General features: G+C 42.6%; 1 protein-coding gene across 2 annotated transcripts in view; it reads left to right on the forward strand.

The window, feature by feature from the left end:
- Positions 1 to 23054, forward strand: part of fryb (furry homolog b (Drosophila)) — a 439334-nt gene that overhangs the window by 377958 nt on the left and 38322 nt on the right. For both annotated transcript variants that reach the window (XM_070892324.1, XM_070892325.1), the window contains exons 52-53: positions 8215 to 8415; positions 11723 to 11884. In XM_070892324.1, the coding sequence (XP_070748425.1) occupies positions 8215 to 8415; positions 11723 to 11884 (363 nt within the window). The remainder of the gene's footprint in view (positions 1 to 8214; positions 8416 to 11722; positions 11885 to 23054) is intronic.

The raw sequence follows: 23054 nt of genomic DNA on the forward strand, positions 1-23054 counted from the left end.
CAAGCATAATTTCCCTTTCACAAATCCATGCTGACTTGGACCTATCATATTACCTCTTTCCAAATGCACTGCTATGACATCCTTAATAATTTATTCCATCATTTTACCCACTACCGATGTCAGGCTGACCGGTCTGTAATTCCCTGTTTTCTCTCTCCCTCCTTTTTTAAAAAGTGGGGTTACATTGGCTACCCTCCACTCCATAGGAACTGATCCAGAGTCAATGGAATGTTGGAAAATGACTGTTAATGCATCCACTATTTCCAAGGCCACCTCCTTAAGTACTCTGGGATGCAGTCCATCAGGCCCTGGGGATTTATCGGCCTTCAATCCCATCAATTTCCCCAACACAATTTCCCGACTAATAAGGATTTCCCTCAGTTTCTCCTCCTTACTAGACCCTCCGACCCCTTTCATATCCAGAAGGTTGTTTGTGTCCTCCTCAGTGAATACCGAACCAAAGTACTTGTTCAATTGGTCCGCCATTTCTTTGTTCCCCGTTATGACTTCCCCTGATTCTGACTGCAGGGGACCTACGTTTGTCTTTACTAACCTTTTTCTCTTTACATATCTATAGAAACTTTTGCAATCCGTCTTAATGTTCCCTGCAAGCTTCTTCTCGTACTCCATTTTCCCTGCCCTAATCAAACCCTTTGTCCTCCTCTGCTGAGTTCTAAATTTCTCTCAGTCCCCGGGTTCGCTGCTATTTCTGGCCAATTTGTATGCCACTTCCTTGGCTTTAATGCTATCCCTGATTTCCCTTGATAGCCACGGTTGAGCCACCTTCCCTTTTTTATTTTTACGACAGACAGGAATGTACAATTGTTGTAGTTCATCCACGCGGTCTCTAAATGTCTGCCATTGCCCATCCACAGTCAACCCCTTCAGTATCATTCGCCAATCTATCCTAGCCAATTCACGCCTCATACCTTCAAAGTTACCCTTCTTTAAGTTCTGGACCATGGTCTCTGAATTAACTGTTTCATTCTCCATCCTAATGCAGAATTCCACCATATTATGGTCACTCTTCCCCAAGGGGCCTCGCACAACGAGATTGCTAATTAATCCTCTCTCATTACACAACACCCAGTCTAAGATGGCCTCCCCCCTAGTTGGTTCCTCGACATATTGGTCTAAAAAACCATCCCTTATGCACTCCAGGAAATCCTCCTCTACCGTATTGCTTCCAGTTTGGTTAACCCAATCTATGTGCATATTAAAGTCACCCATTATAACTGCTGCACCTTTATTGCACGCACCCCTAATTTCCTGTTTGATGCCCTCCCCAACATCACTACTACTGTTTGGAGGTCTGTACACAACTCCCACTAACGTTTTTTGTCCTTTGGTATTCTGCAGCTCTACCCATATAGATTCCACATCATCCAAGCTAATGTCCTTCCGAACTATTGCCTTAATTTGCTCCTTAAGCAGCAATGCTACCCCACCTCCTTTTCCTTTTATTCTATCTTTCCTGAATGTTGAATACCCCTGGATGTTGAGTTTCCAGCCCTGATCATCCTGGAGCCACGTCTCCGTAATCCCAATCACATCATATTTGTTAACATCTATTTGCACAGTTAATTCATCCACTTTATTGCGGATACTCCTTGCATTAAGACATAAAGCCTTCAGGCTTGTTCTTTTAACATCCTTTGTCCTTTTAGAATTTTGCTGTACAGTGGCCCTTTTTGTTCTTTGCCTTGGGTTTCTCTGCCCTCCACTTTTCCTCATCTCCTTTCTGTCTTTTGCTTTTGCCTCCTTTTTGTTTCCCTCTGTCTCCCTGCATTGGTTCCCATCCCCCTGCCATATCAGTTTAAATCCTCCCCAACAGCACTAGCAAACACTCCCCCTAGGACATTGGTTCCGGTCCTGCCCAGGTGCAGACCGTCCGGTTTGTTATTATTAAATTCGGATAGATTAATTGTTATCTTTGTTTATCACTTACCGGAAATAGGTTTATTGGAATTTAACTTAACTTAATCCATGAGAGGGATATAATGGGTGTATTAGCAAGTTTTCAAAACATTTTGCTCCAAAAACTCAGTTTTTCTCTCTACCATGTTAGATGCCAAAGGAAGTTTATACACCTGCCCCCTTTAACATTTGAAGCTTTACTGCTACTATATATAGTCTGTGAAGTAATAATGTAGAAAATGTTTAGCAGCAAAGGATCAAAATGTTCAAAATAATATCAATTGGTTCACGGTTATCTTTTTAAGTAAATGCTTCAGGAAAAGCAGAGTTCAAATGTATGCATTAATCTCATAAATTTAAAAAGAAACAGTTTAGCAAAGATTAAGTAGAACTCAAAAGCCTAATATTTTGTCTTGACTAGCAGCTTTTACTGACATTCAAACCAGGTTAATCAATCATTGACTGGGAAACTAAATAGAGCAATATCTAGTGACACAATGATGCAATTCTAGGGAAAATAAAAAGTAGGAAGACACAGAAATTCATCTCTTGTCAGGCAATAGTGTGATGTTGGAAGGGGCTGGGTTTGTCAGCTATTCTGTTGAAAGAGAAAACAAGACAGCAGTGGACAGCCTAAAAAAGGAATTTTGCTTTTATAGAAAGTGAAAATATATTCATTTCTTAGAAACTAAGTGTTATAATGTGTTTTTTTTACTCTTTATTGCTGTCTAGGAACTTCAGGTAAGATATTCCATTGTGCAGCTTTGTTGATATGTTGCAGTCTGCAAGTGGAATGTTGTGCTGCATTGCAATTCATCAGCTTGTTGCATTATGTACTGTAAATTACCTCATGAATTCCGACGCTAGATTGGGGAAATTTTTTAAATGCATGTAAAGCAGAATCCATTGTTTGTACAACATTTACAAGGATAGCATCACCTTTTCATTTGTGCTTGCTCAGGGCAGGTATTCTGGTAATAACGGTGATAACAGCAGACTTTGCCATGATTTTGATTCAAAAGCATGAGTAACTTTTAAAGGCTGTCATATTAAGCCTGTATTTTCAAAGTTGTCAAATATTAATTGTAAAATTTTCAATAGGCTTTAGCATTCCACTGCCATCTTTGGTATTGCTTGACAACAACACGCTATTCCTATGGATGATGTTACGTAATACCATCAATGTGGTAATGACTTAAGCTGTATTATGCCATTTAGCAACATTGGCTTTTATTTTGCTAAATGGTTGAATTCTTTGTTAGCATATTTGTAACAAATTGTGCTTACTGTGGTAAGATCTGTCAGTAGCTCTCCTGGTAAAAATACCAGTTTGTTGTTAACCAGAACTGCTGTTATATTTCTTGCAACTACATTGCAATACCTGAGAGTTTTAAAATACACTGTTAAAATTTTTAAAATTGACCTATGTTAAAGGATAATTATTCCTTTACATTAAGAATTCTTAGAAGTATTTGGTGACATTTCTTCCCAATTTTTGTGGTCCTCTCCTAAAAACAGTAACTCTTGCTTGGCTACATTTATACCTGTGTAAATACCTCTTCTGCACCTTCCCTAAGTGTACATTCTTCATGTGGCCCTAGGTAATAGCTGTCTTTAGGAAGAGATAGCGCCTTACTGATCCCTCCCATTTACAGAAGCAAATTTTCCAACAATTGGGTGTGGGAACCTTGTTGTCTCCTAGCTCACTGAGGGACACTGAGATCAATTGTAATGTGTCCTCACTATCCCAGCTGAGATAACCTACAATTAATTCAACTTGCATTCATTTAGCAGCTTTAACATTTTTTTAAAAATCTCAAGGCACACCCAAAATAGTGTGAGGAAAACACTGAGGCAAAGGAGCGATTAAAAGGTCACAGATTTAGATTTTAAGGAGGATCCTAAAGGAAGAGAGGGCGGTGGAGAAGCAGAAGGCTTTAGAGGGGAATTTCCAGACCGTAGTGCCTAGGTTGCTGAAGACATGGTTGCCAATGGTGCTGCTAAGGAAGGGGGGTGCACAAGAGGCCGGAACAAAGAGTTCAGGAACAGTTGTATGCTGGGAAGAGCTTACAGAGATAGGGAGTGCCAAGGTCATGGAGGGATTTAAAAACAAGGATAAAAATTTGAAATTTTGAACGTTGGAGGACCGGGAGCCAATGCAGGCTCGTGAGGACAGATGTAATGGGCAAGTGAGACTTGATAACTTGGATACAGATCAAGAAGCAAGCATGGGACAAGAGGGTTATAGAAGTATTAAACAACATCTTTCCTGAGGAAGGAAATTCATGGTATAGGAAAAAGGTTAGAATAGTCATAGATGGACTATGAATGGAACAGAATTGATGGGCTGGATGCTGCCTTCTCAGCCTGTATTTACTAATGTTCTTATGTTCTTGATGTATGTGGCTCAGAACCACACAAAATGCACTGAGTCTTTGGAGAAACCCTGTAGAAATTTCTAATGGCATTTCTTTTGCCACTTTTTATTTAAGGATTGTCAAAGACTTATTAAATAACAATTCCAAAAATACAATAAATGGGTGGAACTTTCAACTACAGTGGGAGCATAAAACTGGATTGGTTGCCTGTTATATACCCTGCTCGACTTTGGAAAGAAAGGTGTATAACGGGTGCCTGATCCAATACTGCAAGTTTTACATTCGTGCTACAATTGAAAGTTATACACAGTACAACAACTGTATTAACACAGAAATAGAGAAAATAGGTGCAGGAGTAGGCCAGTCGGCCCTTCGAGCCTGCACCACCATTCAATAAGATCATGGCTGATCATCGCCTCAGTACCCCTTTCCTGCTTTCTCTCCACATCCCTTGATCCCCTTAGCCGTAAGGGCCATATCTAACTCCCTCTTGAATATATCTAAAGAACTGGCATCAACAACTCTCTGCAGCAGGGAATTCCACAGGTTAACAACTCTCTGAGTGAAGATGTTTCTCCTCATCTCAATCCTAAATGGCCTACCCCTTATCCTAAGATGGTGTCCCCTGGTTCTGGACTTCCCCAACATCGGGAACAATCCACCCGCATCTAATCTGTCCCGTCCCGTCAAAATCTTGTATGTTTCTATGAGATCCCCTCTCATCCTTCTAAACTCCAATGTATAAAGGCCCAGTTGATCCAGTCTCTCCTCATATGTCAGTCCAGCCATCCCGGGAATCAGTCTGGTGAACCTTCGCTGCACTCCCTCAATAGCAAGAACGTCCTTCCTCAGATGAGGAGACCAAAACTGAACACAATATTCCAGGTGAGGCCTCACCAAGGCCCTGTACAACTGCAGTAAGACCTCCCTGCTCCTATACTCAAATCCACTAGCTATGAAGGCCAACATACCATTTGCCTTCTTCACCGCCTACTGTACCTGTATGCCAACTTTCAATGCCTGATGAACCGTGACACCCAGGTCTCGTTGCACCTTCCCTTTTCCTAATCTACCGCCATTCAGATAATTTTCTGCCTTCGTGTTTTTGTCCCCAAAGTGGATAACCTCGCATTTATCCACATTGTACTGCATCTGCCATGTATTTGCCCACTCACCTAACCTGTCCAAGTCAACCTCGAGCCTCGTAGCGTCCTCCTCACAACTCACACCGCCACCCAGTTTAGTGTCATCTGCAAACTTCGAGATAATACACTCAATTCCTTCATCCAAATCATTGATGTATATTGTAAAGAGCTGGGGTCCCAGCACTGAGCCCTGCGGCACTCCACTAGTCACTGCCTGCCTTTCTGAAAAGATACCGTTTATCCCGCCTCTCTGTTTCCTGTCTGCCAACCAGTTCTCTATCCACGACAGTATATTACCCCCAATACCATGTGCTTTGATTTTGTACACCAATCTCTTGTGTGGAACCTTGTCAAAAGCCTTTTGAAAGTCCAAATACTCCAAATCCACTGGTTCTCCCTTGTCTACTCTATCAGTTACATCCTCAAAAAATTCCAGAAGATTTGTCAAGCATGATTTCCCCTTCATAAATCCATGCTGACTTGGACCGATCCTGTCACTGCTTTCCAAATGCGCTGCTATTTCATCCTTAATAATTGATTCCAACATTTTCCCCACCACTGATATCAGGCTAACCAGTCTATAATTACCCGCTTTCTCTCTCCCTCCCTTTTTAAAAAGTGGGGTTACATTAGCTACCCTCCAGTCCATAGGAACTGATCCCGAGTCGATAGACTGTTAGAAAATGATCACCAATGCATCCATTATTTCTAGGGCCACTTCCTTAAGTACTCTGGGATGCAGACTATCGGCCTTCAACCCCATCAATTTCCCTTACACAATTTCCGCCTAATAAGGATTTCCTTCAGTTCCTCCTTCTCACTAGACCCTCGGTCCCCTAGTACTTCTGGAAGGTTATTTGTGTCTTCCTTCGTGAAGACAGAACCACAGTATTTGTTCAATTGGTCTGTCATTTCTTTGTTCACCATTATAAATTCACCTGAATCCGACTGCAAGAGACCTACGTTTGTCTTCACTAATCTTTTTCTCTTCACATATCTGTAGAAGCTTTTGCAGTCAGTTTTTAAGTTCCCGGCAAGCTTCTTCTCATACTCTATTTTCCCCCTCCTAATTAAACCCTTTGTCCTCCTCTGCTGAATTCTAAATTTCTCCCAGTCCTCAGGTTTGCTGCTTTTTCTGGCCAATTTATATGCCTCTTCCTTGGATTTAACACTATCCTTAATTTCCCTTGTTAGCCACGATTGAGCCACCTTCCCCCGTTTTATTTTTATTCCAGACAGGGATGTATAATTGCTGAAGTTCATCCATGTGATCTTTAAATGTTTGCCATTGCCTATCCACCATCAACTCTTTGTCAACCCACTAGTTTGTACGTGCTAATGTGGATGCTATGGAATAGCTTTTTATCTTCATTGTCTAGGTGGCAATATGGCGGGCAGATCACCCATCCTTTATAAAACCTGAGGAATTTCATTTCATTGAAATGATTTGGCTTTCCTTATAATTTTAGGCTTCAAAATTTAAGTATTTTGTTGCATTAAATTTATTTTGTTTGATCATGTAAGCGCCATGAAATTTGACCAAGAATCCTGTGATACACATGTAGCTTATCCATACTGTACTTTAAAAGAGAGATTACAATGAACAACCACTACTATTAAGTGAGGAATGATGGATGAAAAGAAAATCCCACTCAGTTCCTCTGAAGCTTTTCATAATCCTTCAGATCATGCTTAGTCTCTGAGGAAGGCTATACTAGTTGATTGCGGTAGAGAAAGGAAAACGTGCTCCTTCACTTGATGAAAGAACCAAGCTCCTTAATATGAGCAATATTACTTTATTTGTTGTATTTGTCGTTGGCCTCACCAGCAAGTGCGAGACCTAACACTAGATTTGAAGACCTGTATCAGTTCCTCTCCATTTCAACCCTATAAATAGTCTTTCCTGCATCCTTCATGAAGGACAACAAATAACCATGAATGCATTTACCTTGTCACAATACACAAGGGACGAGTTTTGCCCCATTTTCAAGCGGCAACTGGACGGTAGTGAGCTGTAAATTACAGCGAGGCACTTTATCGGGGTTCTAAGTCGTATTTAGGACTCTGATACAATTTTGATCTCCCAGTTGGCAGTGGAACTGAACGTTGAGTGGTCGAACCAGCGGTTCACTACAGGCCATTCGGAAAATAATAAAAAAAGCTTTGCCAATGACGCCAAAATCTTCCCGACTACTATCGGTCCCTCTGCCTTCTCCCCTTACTGCTCCACTTCTGGCTCGGGTCCAAGCTGTCTGTCAGCGCTGCCAGTCCCCCGATATTATCATGGAAATGTTCAGGCCTTGCACCAATGTCAATGGGCAGGCATAGTGGACACCCTGCCCACCGCACACCTAATTTACAGATAGTCCACCATAGTGGCCAGAGAATGCTTATCCCATATCAATTTGTGGATCAGTTGTACTGCCACCAACCCATTTACTAGCCTGCACATTTATGTTCCAGCAATAGCTCTCTGTTGCTATTATTGGTGAAAAGGGAAATCTGAGTGCCCATTAATAGTACAGATTAACTGCTACTTGCAGCTAGTAAAATAAGTTAGTGCAAGTTACGATCTGTGGAAACAAATGTCCTAAGGTGGTAGAAAAAGTTATACCAATATCTGGATTTGTACTTCTGAATAAGTCATTTTTAGAATCACGTTTAAATAGTCTTTTATTTTTCATACAAATATTTATTGATTAAATATAGTATGTTATGATCTGCTGATTGCATGTATTTTTTGAAAATGATGTTGCATTTTCCTTTTCTTTCAGGGTGAGAGTATGGATACCTTTAATTGGGGAGTACGGAGGCGCTCTCTCGACAGTCTAGACAAGGGGGATATGCAGCTTCTGGAGGAGAGCCAACTTTCAGGAAGCACACCCAGTCTAAATAAAATTAATCATGAGGATTCAGATGAGTCCTCTGAAGAGGAGGCACTCACAGCAAGCCAAATTCTGACACGATCACAACTAGTATGTCAGTGCATTATAATTTATCATGCAGATTGTGATAAGAACTAAAAAATAAAATGCACAACATAAGTTAAAAATTTTGGCAGCATCTTCCATCAGAACCCAGACTCATAAAACATTGTGTTTAAATTATTTAAAGTGAATTCTTAAAGTAAATATATATTTGAGTTTGAAATACAATTTTTCTTTTTGTATGTATTTTCTCCTTTTTCCTTTCTCGGGGCCCGAACTTGGTGAAAGCTAAGGACCGCCAAGAGACCTGGCGGTACTTTGCCAGGAAGATTCCTCTAAAAGATATACCATTACCGCTTGGCAAAAAACGACTTACGCCTTGAATCTGGGCGGCAGCGGGCGGGAGCTCCCAATCTCGGCGGCAAATGCGATCCTCGCCAAAGTGCCACCGAGGATTGAGTTGAGTCCAGGGATGGGGCAACAGCTAAAAATAAAAATTTACACACCAAAAAAAACCACTGGAACACCTTCAGGGGACCCCATCCACATAAATAGCTGGAAAAAAAATAAAAGTTCACTAACCTTTTTTTGCAGGTCTTCTTACTTACCGTTGGGTTTAGACCTGCCTTCACACAGCGGTCCTTCCCCCTGCTACCGCCGACTCCCGCCCGCACCAAAATGGCAGCTCGGCGAGCAGGAGGTCACTTGCGTGCTAGCAGCCATCAGCGGGCAGTTCCCAGCGGTCCTCCCCTCCCGCCGGCAGGAGGCCTCGAGGAAATTGTCATTGAGGGGAGACCACCCAAAAAACCCGGCGGCAGCCAGCGGCAGTGGGCGGTAAGGCCACCAAGTTCGGGCCCTAGGTCTCCACACACACCACACACAAATGCCTGCCAAGAAAGTAAGCGAGCGGGCAAACAGAATATTTCTCTTTGCAGGATAGCTTAAATATTAAATGTCGTATTATCAATTTATTGCATCCATAAACAAATTATTCAGTGGGGAACTGGGATGGAGAATTTACTCCGCAGTCCCATTTGAGTGTCCTCTGCATCACATCTATGTTGATCAATTAAAAATGTTTTATTTCTTTGTACTAAAGATAGTAAAAATCCTCACACTTAAAACATTGATAAGTGATCTTTCACAATCATGAAGAAACTACATCAACATAACATTAATAATAACCTTGTGAAATTTTAGGACCACATGTTCTGCTGAACCATATTTATTTGCTAATATTGCAATGCATGTAACTTTTCTGTTTATTCACCATGAAGCTGCTATTTCTGACTGTTATGAACTCGTCACCTCCTTTAGTAATACCAGCAGGGGCAATTTTACAGAATCGCACTCAATATAACATTTAGTTTTGTACCTATTAATACCATATTTACCAGTTATGACAAAAGCCAAGATACAGTAATAACCCCAATGTTTGAAGCACATTGAAGCACATTTTTAAATGCCAAATTTTGTCCTTCCAAAATCTTTAATGTATGTGAAAAAAGTGTTAGAAAGTTAGACTGAGTTTACACTGAAGAGCTGGAGTAAGAATATCAGCCATTTTGATATACCTTACCATGTGCAGCTTAGTATAGATAAAACTGGTTTTTGATTCCTGGTGGGACAAATAGGGATATTTTGAGGCACGATGGATAAACAGATGAGCCTCATTTACTTGCCTCCGTCTAGTGTCAGCTCTGGTCAAGTTAAGAAAGTACCTCAACTATAGTTGTTTTTACATACCCTCCAGTTACAGCAAGATCCAAAACCCATTAGCGCCCAATAAAACAGTGTTTTTACAGCTATGACAATCTTAACATTTTGTATACATTTGGGCAGATCAAAAACTGTTAGTTGAAATTAAAGCTCATGGAATTGAAGGCAAATTATTGACCTGGTTAGGAAATTGATTAGGTGGTAGAAGACACAGAATATGGATCATGGGTATGTACTCAAATTGGAAGGAAGTGACTAGTCCCATAAGAATTTGTGCTGGGACCTTAACTATTCACTATATTTATTAATGACTTAGATAACACAATAGAGAGCCATATATCCAAGTCTGTCTATGAAACAAAGATTGGTGACATAGTAAGTAGTGTAGACAACAGCTTAAAATTTTAAAGAGACGTTGATCGATTAAGTGAGTGAGAAAAACTGTGGCAGATGGATTTCCACGCAGGTAAGTGTGAGGCCATCCATTTTGGACCAAAAACGGAAAAATCTGAGTTTTTTTCAATGTGAAAAGCGAGGACCAATAGAAGTCCAAAGAGATTTTGGGGTCTATGTACACGGATCACTAAAATGTAGTGGTCAGATATGAAAAAAGTAATCAAAAAGGCTAATGGAATGTTAGCCTTTATATCTAGAAGGCTAGAATAAAAGGGGAGGACATTTTGTTACAACTGTACAAAGCTCTGGTTAGACCACATCTGGAGTACTGTGTATAGTTCCGGGCTCCGCACCTTAGTAAGGATAGATTGGCCTTTAGAAGGAGTGCAGGGCAGATTCACCAGAATGTTACCGGGGCTCCAACGGTTAAATAATGAGGCAAGATTACATTAGCTAGGCTTGTATTCCCTGCATTACAGAAGGTTAAGGGGTGATTTGTTTGAAGTTATTAGGATTTTGAAAGGAATTGATAGGGTAAATAGAAATAAACTTTTTCTGTTCATGGGGGAGTCTAGGATAAGAGGACATAACCTTAAAATCAGAGCCAGGCCATTCAGGAGAAGGTTAGGAAACATTTCTTCACACAAAGGGTGATAGAAATGTGGAACTCTCTCCCACAAAAAACAGTAGATTCTAGCTCAATTAATAATTTTAAATATGAGATCGATAGATTTTTGCTAGAGAGACATAGAGCCAAGGTGGGTAAATGGAGTTAGGATACAGATCTGCCATGACCTCATTGAATGGGGGAAATAGGCTCAAGGACCTGAATGGGCTACTCCTGTTCCTATGTTCCGAAACAGAATTTTAATCCAATTTTGAAAAGATAAATTTTAGTAATTTAATGAAAAACACAATTGTGTGCTATAAAGCAACCAACATCATAATATTGCACCTGGGAGAACACCACTATTTCTGTTGAATAACTCAAACACTGTTAGTTTTGTTAAATGCTTTTACAGAGTTTTAGCTCATAAAGACATCACATCATTTTTTTACAAAATGTGTGCACAATTTTCATCAAATGTATACTGACATTTTAACATGTCAAAATTTAATTTTTTTAAAATTTCTTCCAAGGGTCTTCAAATTATACTGTGCAATATGCTGCAGTACTTTATACAGTAAATATTTCATAAATGTGATACTTATATTTTCTTGTTAAATTTGTGTTTTGCAGATAATGAATTTTGCACCCACTGAAGACACAAATCACATGGATTCACTATCAACCTCAGGTGACACAGCCTCCGCAGATCCACTTTCAGTAAACACTAGGACCCCTAGTTTGGAGGTTTCTCTGGCTGATGAAACAAACCAGCAGTTGCCTGCAAGGTCAAAGGTGAAGGAGCTTTGGTGGCAAGCCAATGAATGTTCATTTTAAATAAGTATTTCTAGATTTCTTCTATACATTTATAATAATTTTGGGAGTAAGTGGTATGATTAAGGTGGCCAGTTCTTGTGTGGATATGCATGTTTTTTAAATTCTTTTTCTCAACTTTTCTTGGAAGTGGGCGTGGATCATTAAGGAGTTTGCACTTTAAAAATGTAATTATTAGAAATTGCCTGTTGCTAATTTATACTAATTTATTTTACAACAAAATTTGGTTTTGCAAAGCTGCTATGATCATTAAAAAAAATCTGAATGGGTTGAGGCTGTTGTTTATCTGGTTAACCGTATGTTCATATCAAAGTGGTGGATATCTGCATGTGCAATATTGAATTGGTGGTGTCTGGGAGAATACTATCTAGTTGTGCAGGTTGCTCTAAGGCCATGCTTGTTGGTATCCAACCAAAATATTACACCCTGGCTCTTCAAAAATTACCAATGACATTTCACACACAAGTGGATACAATCAACAGTCCTATGAGGTCATGGTTACTGTTTCTGACATGAAGGTTGGTGAGAAATAAACTCTAATTTATAATTGCTCTATTAAGATGTATTGTAAAAAAAATTAAGGGAAGTGTGTCATTCCAAGATAAAAACATATTGAAGCATTATTCTTATTCCAAGTTACTTTTAACTTGCACAATTGGCAATTAAACTACAGTATAACCATATTTAACATTTTATTTAATAATGTGTAATTTATAGTTATTTTCTATTATTTCTTATTTATTCATCCTACATATATAGCAGGCTGATGCTGCATTGAGATGTTTTCTGAATATTATATTAGATTACTGGGGTTCTGTGCTGCTTTCTGCCAGCATTTTATTAAAAGTGAAGAACTCATTTATTCGGATGCTCATCCACCCAATAGGAAATCTGACTGCTGTCTGCAACAAAGGTGGTGGTAAGGGCTGATCCCTCATTATCACAAAGTTATGCAGCATGCAGTGCACAACCAGAAATCTGGAAACACAGTCGAGACTAAACTGCAAAGCTCCTTCTGAACAATCCAGGCAACGGAAGCGTTGCTTGAGCATGCCAACAGTTGGTGGTGATGTGGCTCTTTTGAACATTAGCTCTGCAACTGTTCTCAGGTTTCTGACAGGAGTTATGAGCAATGTCTGAAGGGGATACACCTCGTCGCCCGGTATCCAGCATATAACTTGACGGCCTGGTTGGAATAAAGGCGGCACACGGGATGGCGCAGGATTAACAAATCATGACTGCTGCCGGGAAACCTGACACAGACCTGTATGCTGCGCTGTCTGTGGTCACAAACAAGCTGGATGTTCAGGGAGTGGAATCTTTTTTATTTAGAAAGATGCTGGAATGGTGATGGGGAGTATTCAAGGCAATGTGGATACAGTCTATGCATCTTGGATCCTGGGAAAGCCTGTAATACAGTCGAGCCGAGTGCTCTCCTATCCTGCTTCGCTCTGCCTATTAGGAAAGTAATGTAACTATTCCTACTACTGCAGAGAGCCTCGGTCACCCCGATACAATGGTGAACAGCAAACTGGGAAATGTCACTGATAGCTCCTACTGTAGCCTGAAACAAACCCATGGTCCAAGCGCCTTGTGTTAAGGAGTGTGCTCATATACTTGTGAATTGGCTAGGATAGACTGGCGACTGATACTTAAAGGGTTGACGGTGGATAGGTAATGGGAAACATTTAAAGATCACATGGATGAACTTCAACAATTGTACATCTCTGTCTGGCGTAAAAATAAAACGGGGAAGGTGTCTCAACTGTGGCTAACAAGGGAAATTAGGGACAGTGTTAAATCCAAGGAAGAGGCATATAAATTGGCCAGAAAAAGCAGCAAACCTGAGGACTGGGAGAAATTTAGAATTCAGCAGAGGAACACAAAGGGTTTAATTAGGAGGGGGGAAATAGAGTATGAGAGTAAGCTTGCTGGGAACTTAAAAACTGACTGCAAAAGCTTCTATAGATATGTGAAGAGAAAAAGATTAGTGAAGACAAATGTAGGTCCCTTGCAGTCAGAATCAGGTGAATTTATAATGGCGAACAAAGAAATGGCAGATCAATTGAACAAATACTTTGGTTCTGTCTTCACTAAGGAAGACATAAATAATCTTCTGGAAATACTAGGGGATTGAGGGTCTAGCGAGAAGGAGGAACTGAAGGAAATCCTTATTAATCAGGAAATTGTGTTAGGGAAATTGATGGGATTGACGGCCAATAAGTCCCCAGGGCTTGATAGTCTGCATCCCAGAGTACTTAAGGAAGTAGCCCTAGAAATAGTGGATGCATTGGTGGTCATTTTCCAACAATCTATAGACTCTGGATCAGTTTCTATGGATTGGAGGGTAGCTAACGTAACCCCACTTTTTAAAAAAGGAGGGAGAGAGAAAACAAGGAATTATAGACCGGTTAGCCTGACGTCGGTGGTGGGGAAAATGTTGGAATCAATTATTAAAGATGTAATAGCAGCGCATTTGGAAAACAGTGACAGGATCGGTCCAAGTCAGCATGGATTCATGAAGGGGAAATCATGCTTGACAAATCTTCTAGAATTTTTTGAGGACGTAACGAATAGAGTGGACAGAGGAGAACGAGTAGATGTGGTATATTTGGACTTTTTTTGACAAAGTCCCCACACGAGAAATTAGTGTGCAAAATTAAAGCACATGGTATTGGGGGTAACGTATTAACGTGGCTAGAGAACTGGGTGGCAGACAGGAAGCAAAGAGTAGGAATAAATGGGTTCTTTTCAGAATGGCAGGCAGTGACTAGTGGGGTACCACAAGGTTCAGTGCTGGGCCCCCAGCTAATTACAACATACATTAATGATTTAGACGAAGGAATTGAATGTAATATCTCCAATTTGCAGATGACACTAAGCTATGTGGCAGTGTGAGCTGTGAGGAGGATGCTAAGAGGCTGCAGGGTGACTTGGACAGGTTAGGTGAGTGGGCAAATGCATGGCAGATACAGTATAATGTAGATAAATGTGAGGTTATCCACCTTGGTGGCAAAAACAGGAAGGCGGAATATTATCTGAATGATGACAGATTAGAAAAAGGGGAGGTGCACCGAAATCTGCGTGTCATGGTACATCAGTCATTGGAAGTTGGTATGCAGGTACAGTAGGCAGTGAAGAAGGCAAATGGCATGTTGGCCTTCATAGCGAGAGGATTTGAGTATAGGAGCAGGGAGGTCTTGCTGCAGTTGTACAGGGCCTTGGTGAGGCCACACCTTGAATATTGTGTACAGTTTTGGTCTCCGAATCTGAGGAAGGACATTCTTGCTATTGAGGGAATGCAGCGAAGGTTCACCAGACTGATTCCCGGGATGGCAGGAATGACATATGAAGAAAGACTGGATTGACTAAGCTTATATTCACTGGAATTTAGAAGAATGAGACGGGATCTCATGGAAACATATAAAATTCTGACGGGATTGGACAGGTTAAATGCAGGAAGAATGTTCCCGATGTTGGGGAAGTCCAGAACCAGGGGTCACAGTCTAAGGATAAGGGGTAAGCCATTTAGGACCGAGATGAGAAGAAATTTCTTCACTCAGAGAATTGTGAACTTGTGAAATTCTCTATCACAGAAAGTTGTTGAGGCCAGTTCATTAGATATATTCAAGAGGGTGTTAGATGTGGCCCTTATGGCTAAAGGGATCAAGGGGTATGGAGAGAAAGCAGGAATGGGGTACTGAAGTTGCATGATCAGCCATGATCATATTGAATGGTGGTGCAGGCTCGAAGGGCCGAATGGCCTACTCCTGCACCTATTTTCTATGTTTCTACAGTCCAATACCTAATTATATGATAGCGTAATCCAGGTGTGTAAACATAGACCTCCCTTGTGATCTGAATTGGATATTGTGTCTTTCGTACATACCCTTAGGTCTGCTTCTCTGATCTTTCCAAAGATGGATTGAAATACTTTGTGAGATGAGGCCAGATGCTAATCATTAAGCTGCCTTACTTTACAGACAGCAAGTGAATGTACAGAGTAATAGATGTAGTCAAATCTCGCCTTGATTTGACTAACTACAGAAGCCTCCTAACAAACAAGGAAAATATTAAAATTACACCACATTATTCTATTAGTGGGCTCATTAATTTTTTCTGGCAAGCCTTCTGTTCATGACCAGATATGGGCTTTAGCTAACTATTTCCCCTCACTCATTCAGGCTTCCTTGCCAGACTTAGCTGATTAACTGGCTACCTCTGTGACCCTTGTTGTGGTGTATGAAATGATATAATGAACTCCGTACTGTGAGCCAGTGACTAGATGTAACCTGGTCAGTCTTTAATGGCTTCCAGAAGTGAAGATACAAAGGTAAAGTTCAGGTTATATACCGGACCCAGCACGAGTGTACCTATTACCCTAGGACCTCTGCTGGTAGTGCCCCCTGTTAGTGGGCAGACCTTATGTACATACATTACATCATTCCCCCCAACCCCCCCCCCCCCCACAGTTCTTGGCACAAGTCCATATTACAAGTTCAGACAGTCCAGAGCCCTTCGCTCCCTGGTTGACCGTCTCAGTACAGTCCCAGTGCTTTCCAAGTCTCTCACGACTTGAGGCTGGGCGTTGACCACAGTGGGTTCTTCTGATGGCTGGACGTGAGTTGGTTGGTCGTCTAAGCTCACGGTGTCTTCTTCCAACTGTTCCGGTTCGTCAGTGTGTCATAGCTTGATTTGATCAATGTGTTTCCTGCACATCTGCCCATTCTTGAGCTTAGACACCCGGTTACCTTCCTTATCCGTAACATTGCCCAGGAGCCACTTGGGCCCTTGACCATGGTTAAGTACATACACTGGGTCATTTACAGATATGTCGCGTGACACTGCGGTGTGGTCGTGATACCACTGCTGGTGTTGACATCGGGTTTTGATATAATCGTTAAGGTCAGGATGGACTAGAGAGCGCCTGGTTTTGAGGCCTCTCTTCATCAATAGTTCCGCAGGCGGGGCCCCGGTGAGCGTGTGTGGCCTTGTCCTGTAATTGAGCAGTATGCGTGACAGGCGTGTCTGCAAGGAACCATGAGTTATGTGTTTCAGGCACTGCTTGATGGCTTGAACTGCCCGCTCCGCTTGACCATTGAACACGGGTTTGAACGGGGCTGACCTCACGTGTTTTATGCCATTGCGTTTCATGAACTCTTGAAACTCTAGGCTCATGAAACACGGTCCGTTGTCACTGACAATGATGTCTGGCAGACCATGTGTGGCAAACATGGCTCTCAGGTTCTCAATGGTGGCAGTGGAAGTGCTGGATGACATGATCACACATTCTATCCATTTGGAGTATGCATCCACCACCACAAAAAACATTTTACCGAGGAAGGGGCCCGCAAAGTCGATGTGGATTCTAGACCACGGTTTGGATGGCCATGACCACAGACTGAGCGGAGCTTCCTTTGGGACATTGCTTAACTGCATGCAAGTGCTGCACTGATGCACACATGACTCTAAGTCCAAGTCAATGCCAGGCCACCAAACATGAGACCTGGCGATGGCTTTCATCATGACAATAACGGGATGTGTACTATGTAACTCCCGTACAAATCTCGCCCGCCTTTCTTGGGCATTACAACACGATTACCCCACAGTAAACAGTCGGACTGGATGGAAAGCTCATCTTTGCGACGGCTGTACGGTTTGGTTTCATCACCCATTTCCTTGGGGATGTTCGACCAGTCCCCGTTAAGAACAGAACGTTTTACAACCGAGAGGGTCGGATCCTGGTTGGTCCAGGTCTTAACTTTTGAGCAGTGACAGGCAACCCTTCACTTTCAAAGGCACCCATGACCATGAGTAGCTCTGCGGGCTTTGGCGTTTCCACCTCCGATGTGGGCAACGGTAACCGGCTCAATGCATCAGCACAGTTGTCGATGCCTTGTCTATGGCGAATGGCATAATCATAGGCAGATAATGTCAGCGCCCACCTCTGGATGTGGGACGACGTGTTGGTATTGATACCTTTATGTTCCGAGAACAACGATATAAGCGATCAGTTTCCAGGTCGAAGCAAAGCCCAAACAGGTACTGGTGCATTTTTTTTACCCCATAAACACATGCAAAAGCCTCTCTCTACCATGCCATAGGCTCTTTCTGCCTTGGACAGGCTTCGAGATGCGTATGCAATTGGTTGTAGTTTGCCTGACTTATTGGCTTGCTGGAGTACGCAACCAACCCCATAGGACGACATATCACAGGTCAAAACTAGACGCTTGCATGGGTCATACAGTACCAGTAGCTTGTGGGAACACAACAGATTTCTGGCCTTCTCAAAGGCTCTATCTTGAAGTTCACCCCACACCCAGTGATCTCCTTTCCTGAGCAGCTTATGCAAAGGCTCTAATACTATGCTCAGTTTGGGTAAGAAGTTACCGAAGTAGTTGAGAAGACCCAGGAACGAACGCAGCTCCGTCACATTCTGGGGCCTGGGTGCATTTTTGATGGCCTCTGTTTTTGCGTCTGTAGACCTGATTCCGTCTGCAGCAATCTTTCGTCCAAGGAATTCAACCTCTGGTGCCATGAAAACGCATTTCGAACGTTTCAGCCTGAGTCCCACTTTGTCCAGATGACGCAGAACCTTTTCCAGATTGTGCAGGTGCCCGGCGGTGACACAACTGGTGACTAGGATGTTGTCTTGGAATATCAGGGTCCTGGGGACAGATTTCAATAGGCTCTCCCTGTTTCTCTGAACTATGGCTGCCGCTGAATGATTGCCAAAAGGGCACCTGTTGTAAATAAACAGTCCTTTGTGTGTGTTGATGCATGTAAGTTTCTTTGATGATTCAACCAGTTCCTGTGTCATGTAGGCCGACATTAGATCCAATTTGGTGAACGATTTTCCCCCGGCTAGTGTTGCAAATAGGTCATCAGCTTTCGGTAGCGGGTACTGATCTTGTTTCGAAACTCGGTTGATCATGGCCTTGTAGTCTCCACAAATCCTGACCATGCCATCGCTCATTAACACCGGAACAATGGGGCTGGCCCATTTATTAAATTCAACCGATGAGATGACCCCCTCGCGTTGTAGCTTGTCCAATTCGAGTTCGACCTTTTCTCTCATCATGTGCGGGATCGCCTTGGCTTTGTGATGGATGAGCTTTGCTTCTGGGCCTGGGTGAATCTGCACCTTGGTTCCCTTGAAGCTGCCAATTCCCAGTTCAAACAGCGAGGGAAATTTGCTCAGCACTTGAGCACAAAAATCATCATCCGCTGATGACAAAGCTTTAATATTGTACTATTTTCATTTTATTTTCTCGAGCCAACTCCTGCTGAATAAAGACGGGCCGTTGCCTGGGATAATCCTTCACGGTAGATCATGAACCACTCCCTCATACAACACTCTTACTGCTGTACTACCGATCACTGGTATGAGCTCTTTGGTGTCGGTACACATTTATCGGACTCAGCTTGGATCTCTCTACCTTGGTCTCCCACAGCTTTTCGAAAGTCCTCGGGCTCATTATCGATTGACTCACACCCGTGTCTAATTCCATGGATACCGGCACGCCGTTTAATTTCACCTCCATCATTATCGGTTGGCTCTGTTAGTAATTTTACCTCCATCATTATCGGTTGGCTCTTTGTTAGGAACGCACGTATGCTATACACTTCCTCCTCGGAGCTCTCAACTGCCTCGGGCTGCATCGCCAGATCCACGCTGAATTGATCATCATGCACGTGGTGTGTCGCAGCTCGCTTGCTCTGCTGTTGACACATCCGCTGAAGATGCCCCGTCTTTGCCCACCCTCTGCATACATACTGCCTGAAGCGACACTGATGTGGTCAGTGATTGCCCCCGCAACGCCAACACGTTGAGCTCGGATTTGCACCCGATGACGGGCTTTCAGCGGCTCCCGTTCTCTCCTACGCAGTCGAGTAGGCCCTCGATGGCGAACTTTGAGCGGCTCCCGGTCTTGCAGACGCGGTCGAGTAGGCCCTGCCATGTGCAGCTCTACCGGCCGTCGATACAATTTTGTACACAGTACTTGCCGTGGAGTTCCTGTTTTGTCGCGATATCTGTTTCGTGCTTTTCTGCGTGGACATACAAGCCTAGGCGATGGTGATGACCTTGCTGAGGTCCGGCGTCTCCGCAGCCAGCAGCTTACTTAAGATCGCCCTGTGGTTGACCCCGATCATGAAAAAAATCACGCAGCATGTCTTTCAATACAGACCCAAATTTGCAAGGCCCTGCAAGACGTCTCAGGTCGGCAACAAATGCCGCTACGTCCTGGTCGTCTAGACGAACGTGCGTATAGAAGCAATATCTGGATATGAGGATTCCTTCCGTGGGTTTAAGGTGCTCCCAAACTAGAGCACACAGTTCTTTGTAATCCTTTTTTGTAGGAAGAGTGGATGAGAGCAGATTCTTGATGAGTGCATAGGTCGTGGTGACACAGACGGTGAAAAGAACTGCCCTGCGCTTCTCTGCATCTTTGTCTTCGTTTAGGTCGTTTGCCACAAAATACTGGTCAAGACGATCCGTGAAATCTCCCCATTCCTCTCCCTCATTGAATCTCTCGAGAATTCCAACAGTACTCGATCGTGCTGTGCACGCCATACTTTTGCGAGGGTTCATATTTGCCTCGTCGCCAGTTGTAGTGTATGAAATGATACAATGAACTCCGTACTGTGAGCCAATGATTAGGTGTAACCTGGTCAGTCTTTAATGGCTTCCAGAAATGAAGATACAAACGTGAAGTTCAGGTTATATACCAGGCCTAGCACGAATATACTTATGACCCTAGGACCTCCGACGGTAGTGCCCCCTGTTGGTGGGCAGACCTTATGTACATACATTACACTTGTTATTTGTTCCCTTCATGTTCCCAGCAAGTGGTAAGGTTGTCACCTAATTTCTGCCCCATTCAGTGTTTCACCAATAGACCTATCAACCAAACTGACTACTTCTCCTCCACTCTTGGATGTGGGTTTAAAGAAACATTTTTCCTGTTATTCTCAAAGCACAACATTTAACCTAACTGATTCCAAAATAATTGTCCAGCATCAATCCCATTTCATCTGTGTTTTTCTATTTGTATTAATCCTTGTAGGCTTTTTTCTCCAAACCCTTAATTCCTCCTCCATCTCCCACATGGGGTGACAATAATGGTGCAGAAATTGTGGTCGGAGGCTTCCGGATGCCTCCGACCTGCAAAAATTTACAAACTTACCTGGGTGGTCCAGAAGGTTCAGAGACTTACGGTCCTGGGCCTCTATGTGTAGGTCTGCATAGAGGCCCACATGTCCCAGGGACATGAACGTTCCTCAAGTGTCCCTGGGATCACGTGGGCCAGCCCAACCAATCAATATAGGGGCATTCCCATTCATACTTGTGGTGAGTTCCATATATATGGAATCAACATAAGTATGAATGGGAATACCAAAAAAATACACACACACTTAATATTTTTTTTTTAAGTATCACATATTTAAAATTAATCAAAATGGAATTTAATTAATTATTTCAAAAATAAATTTAGAAAAATAAATGTACATATTTTAAAGTGTCTAGAAATAAACTTACCTAATTTCACAGGTTTTTAAATGCTTAAATTATTGACATTGTTTTATTTTTCTGTCCTTTAAATGTCTCCGCTATAAATGGCACAAGAATTTCATGGGCATCCACTGTGCAGAACATGGGGAAATAGCCCAAATCTCCACCAGCAAATGCCGATTTCTGTTAGATTTGTACGATCTGCCAAGAGGACTCTTGATAGATCGCAAGTCCCAGGTTTAGGAGCATGCATAGTGCATGCCTAAACCTGGAACTTGCAGGGCCCCCACCGGTGCGTGCGCACCTCATACGCGCCCCTAGAGGCCGTGAATTCAGCCCCATTATCCTATTAGTATGTGGACTGATCTATTTCCAAAAGAAATGTCAGCATTGACAACAATAAAATGGCTAATAACCCATGTGCAAGCCCTTAATGCCTGTTTTGTGTGCTTGATTTCCTATCCTAGATAGTTTGTCTTGCAGAGTGTGTGGGGTGATGCAGAGGTCAGAAGGTAACAAGAGGATTAGGTAGGAAGAAACCTGTCTGACATCTCCTCCAGCATTGCCAGGGCCAAGTCTCTGCCCCTGGCCATGATGGTCAGTGCGCTTTCTTCGAGGGGGGAAGAGGATGTGTATGGGGCTCTTTGCTCCTCCAGTGCTAGCCTGCCGTCTGTAGTTGTGTGTGACCTCCTGCAAGAAAGAAGAATGTCTTGAGATGTTTGGAGAATCTGCCTTTCATGGTGGAATAGCTGGTAATCCATGTGTTGGATTTGAGTTTTGAGTATGTGAGTCTGCGGAGAAAGGGGTGTAGTGAAGAGAGTACAAAAGCAAAATGCTGCGGATGCTGGAATCTAAAATAAAAACGGAAAATTCCGGAAAGCAGGACAGGCAGCATCTGTGGAGAAACATTTCAGGTCAATGACCCTTCGTCAGAACACGGGAACAGAGGAAGGGAGTATTGTGAGTAGTGAAGCTGGAGGTGGGGTAGCAGAGAATAAGAGAGCAATATTTTTACTTTGACAACTCTAGTGAGGTCATTGAACCTTGTCTGACATTGCAGCCATGTCCTGGGTGATAAACTCGTGTAATTGACATGCTCTGCAATCTGCCTCCTAAGTTGGTGCCCCCAGGTGGAAGATGATGTCTCTCCTCCTGTCCATTACTTGCACCAGTGGCTCCAAGGCATCCGAGAACCTTGGCACGCTCTCAGTACTTGTTGCAGCCATTTTATTATTTTTTAGTGTCACTCCATTTTGCAGCAAAAGTGCACCTTCCCTTTAAGAGGTGCCTGCTGACTTCAAGTGGTATCAGAGAAGCCCTATATTGAGCCTCCCCAATCAGCGTGCAGCCAATGAGTAGTGCTGGTAGCGCTGGCTGCATGCCTGCATGATTAAAATGATCAAGCAGCACAAATATTGCATACTGCCTGTACCCACATTAACAGGTGCGTTCATTACGTGCCTCACGCCTGTTAACAAATTAGATTTTTAGGCCCTTTTCTCTATTTAATATCTCCCCTTCACAGCACGATCGGATTTAGTGAATCCTAACATCATGGCACAATGTATTTGAGCTCTAATGTACTATGCCACACGTCAGTAAACTCTATACACAGTG

This window comes from Pristiophorus japonicus, chromosome 10 (assembly GCF_044704955.1).
Source record: "Pristiophorus japonicus isolate sPriJap1 chromosome 10, sPriJap1.hap1, whole genome shotgun sequence".
In the NCBI taxonomy this organism is placed as follows: domain Eukaryota; kingdom Metazoa; phylum Chordata; class Chondrichthyes; family Pristiophoridae; genus Pristiophorus; species Pristiophorus japonicus.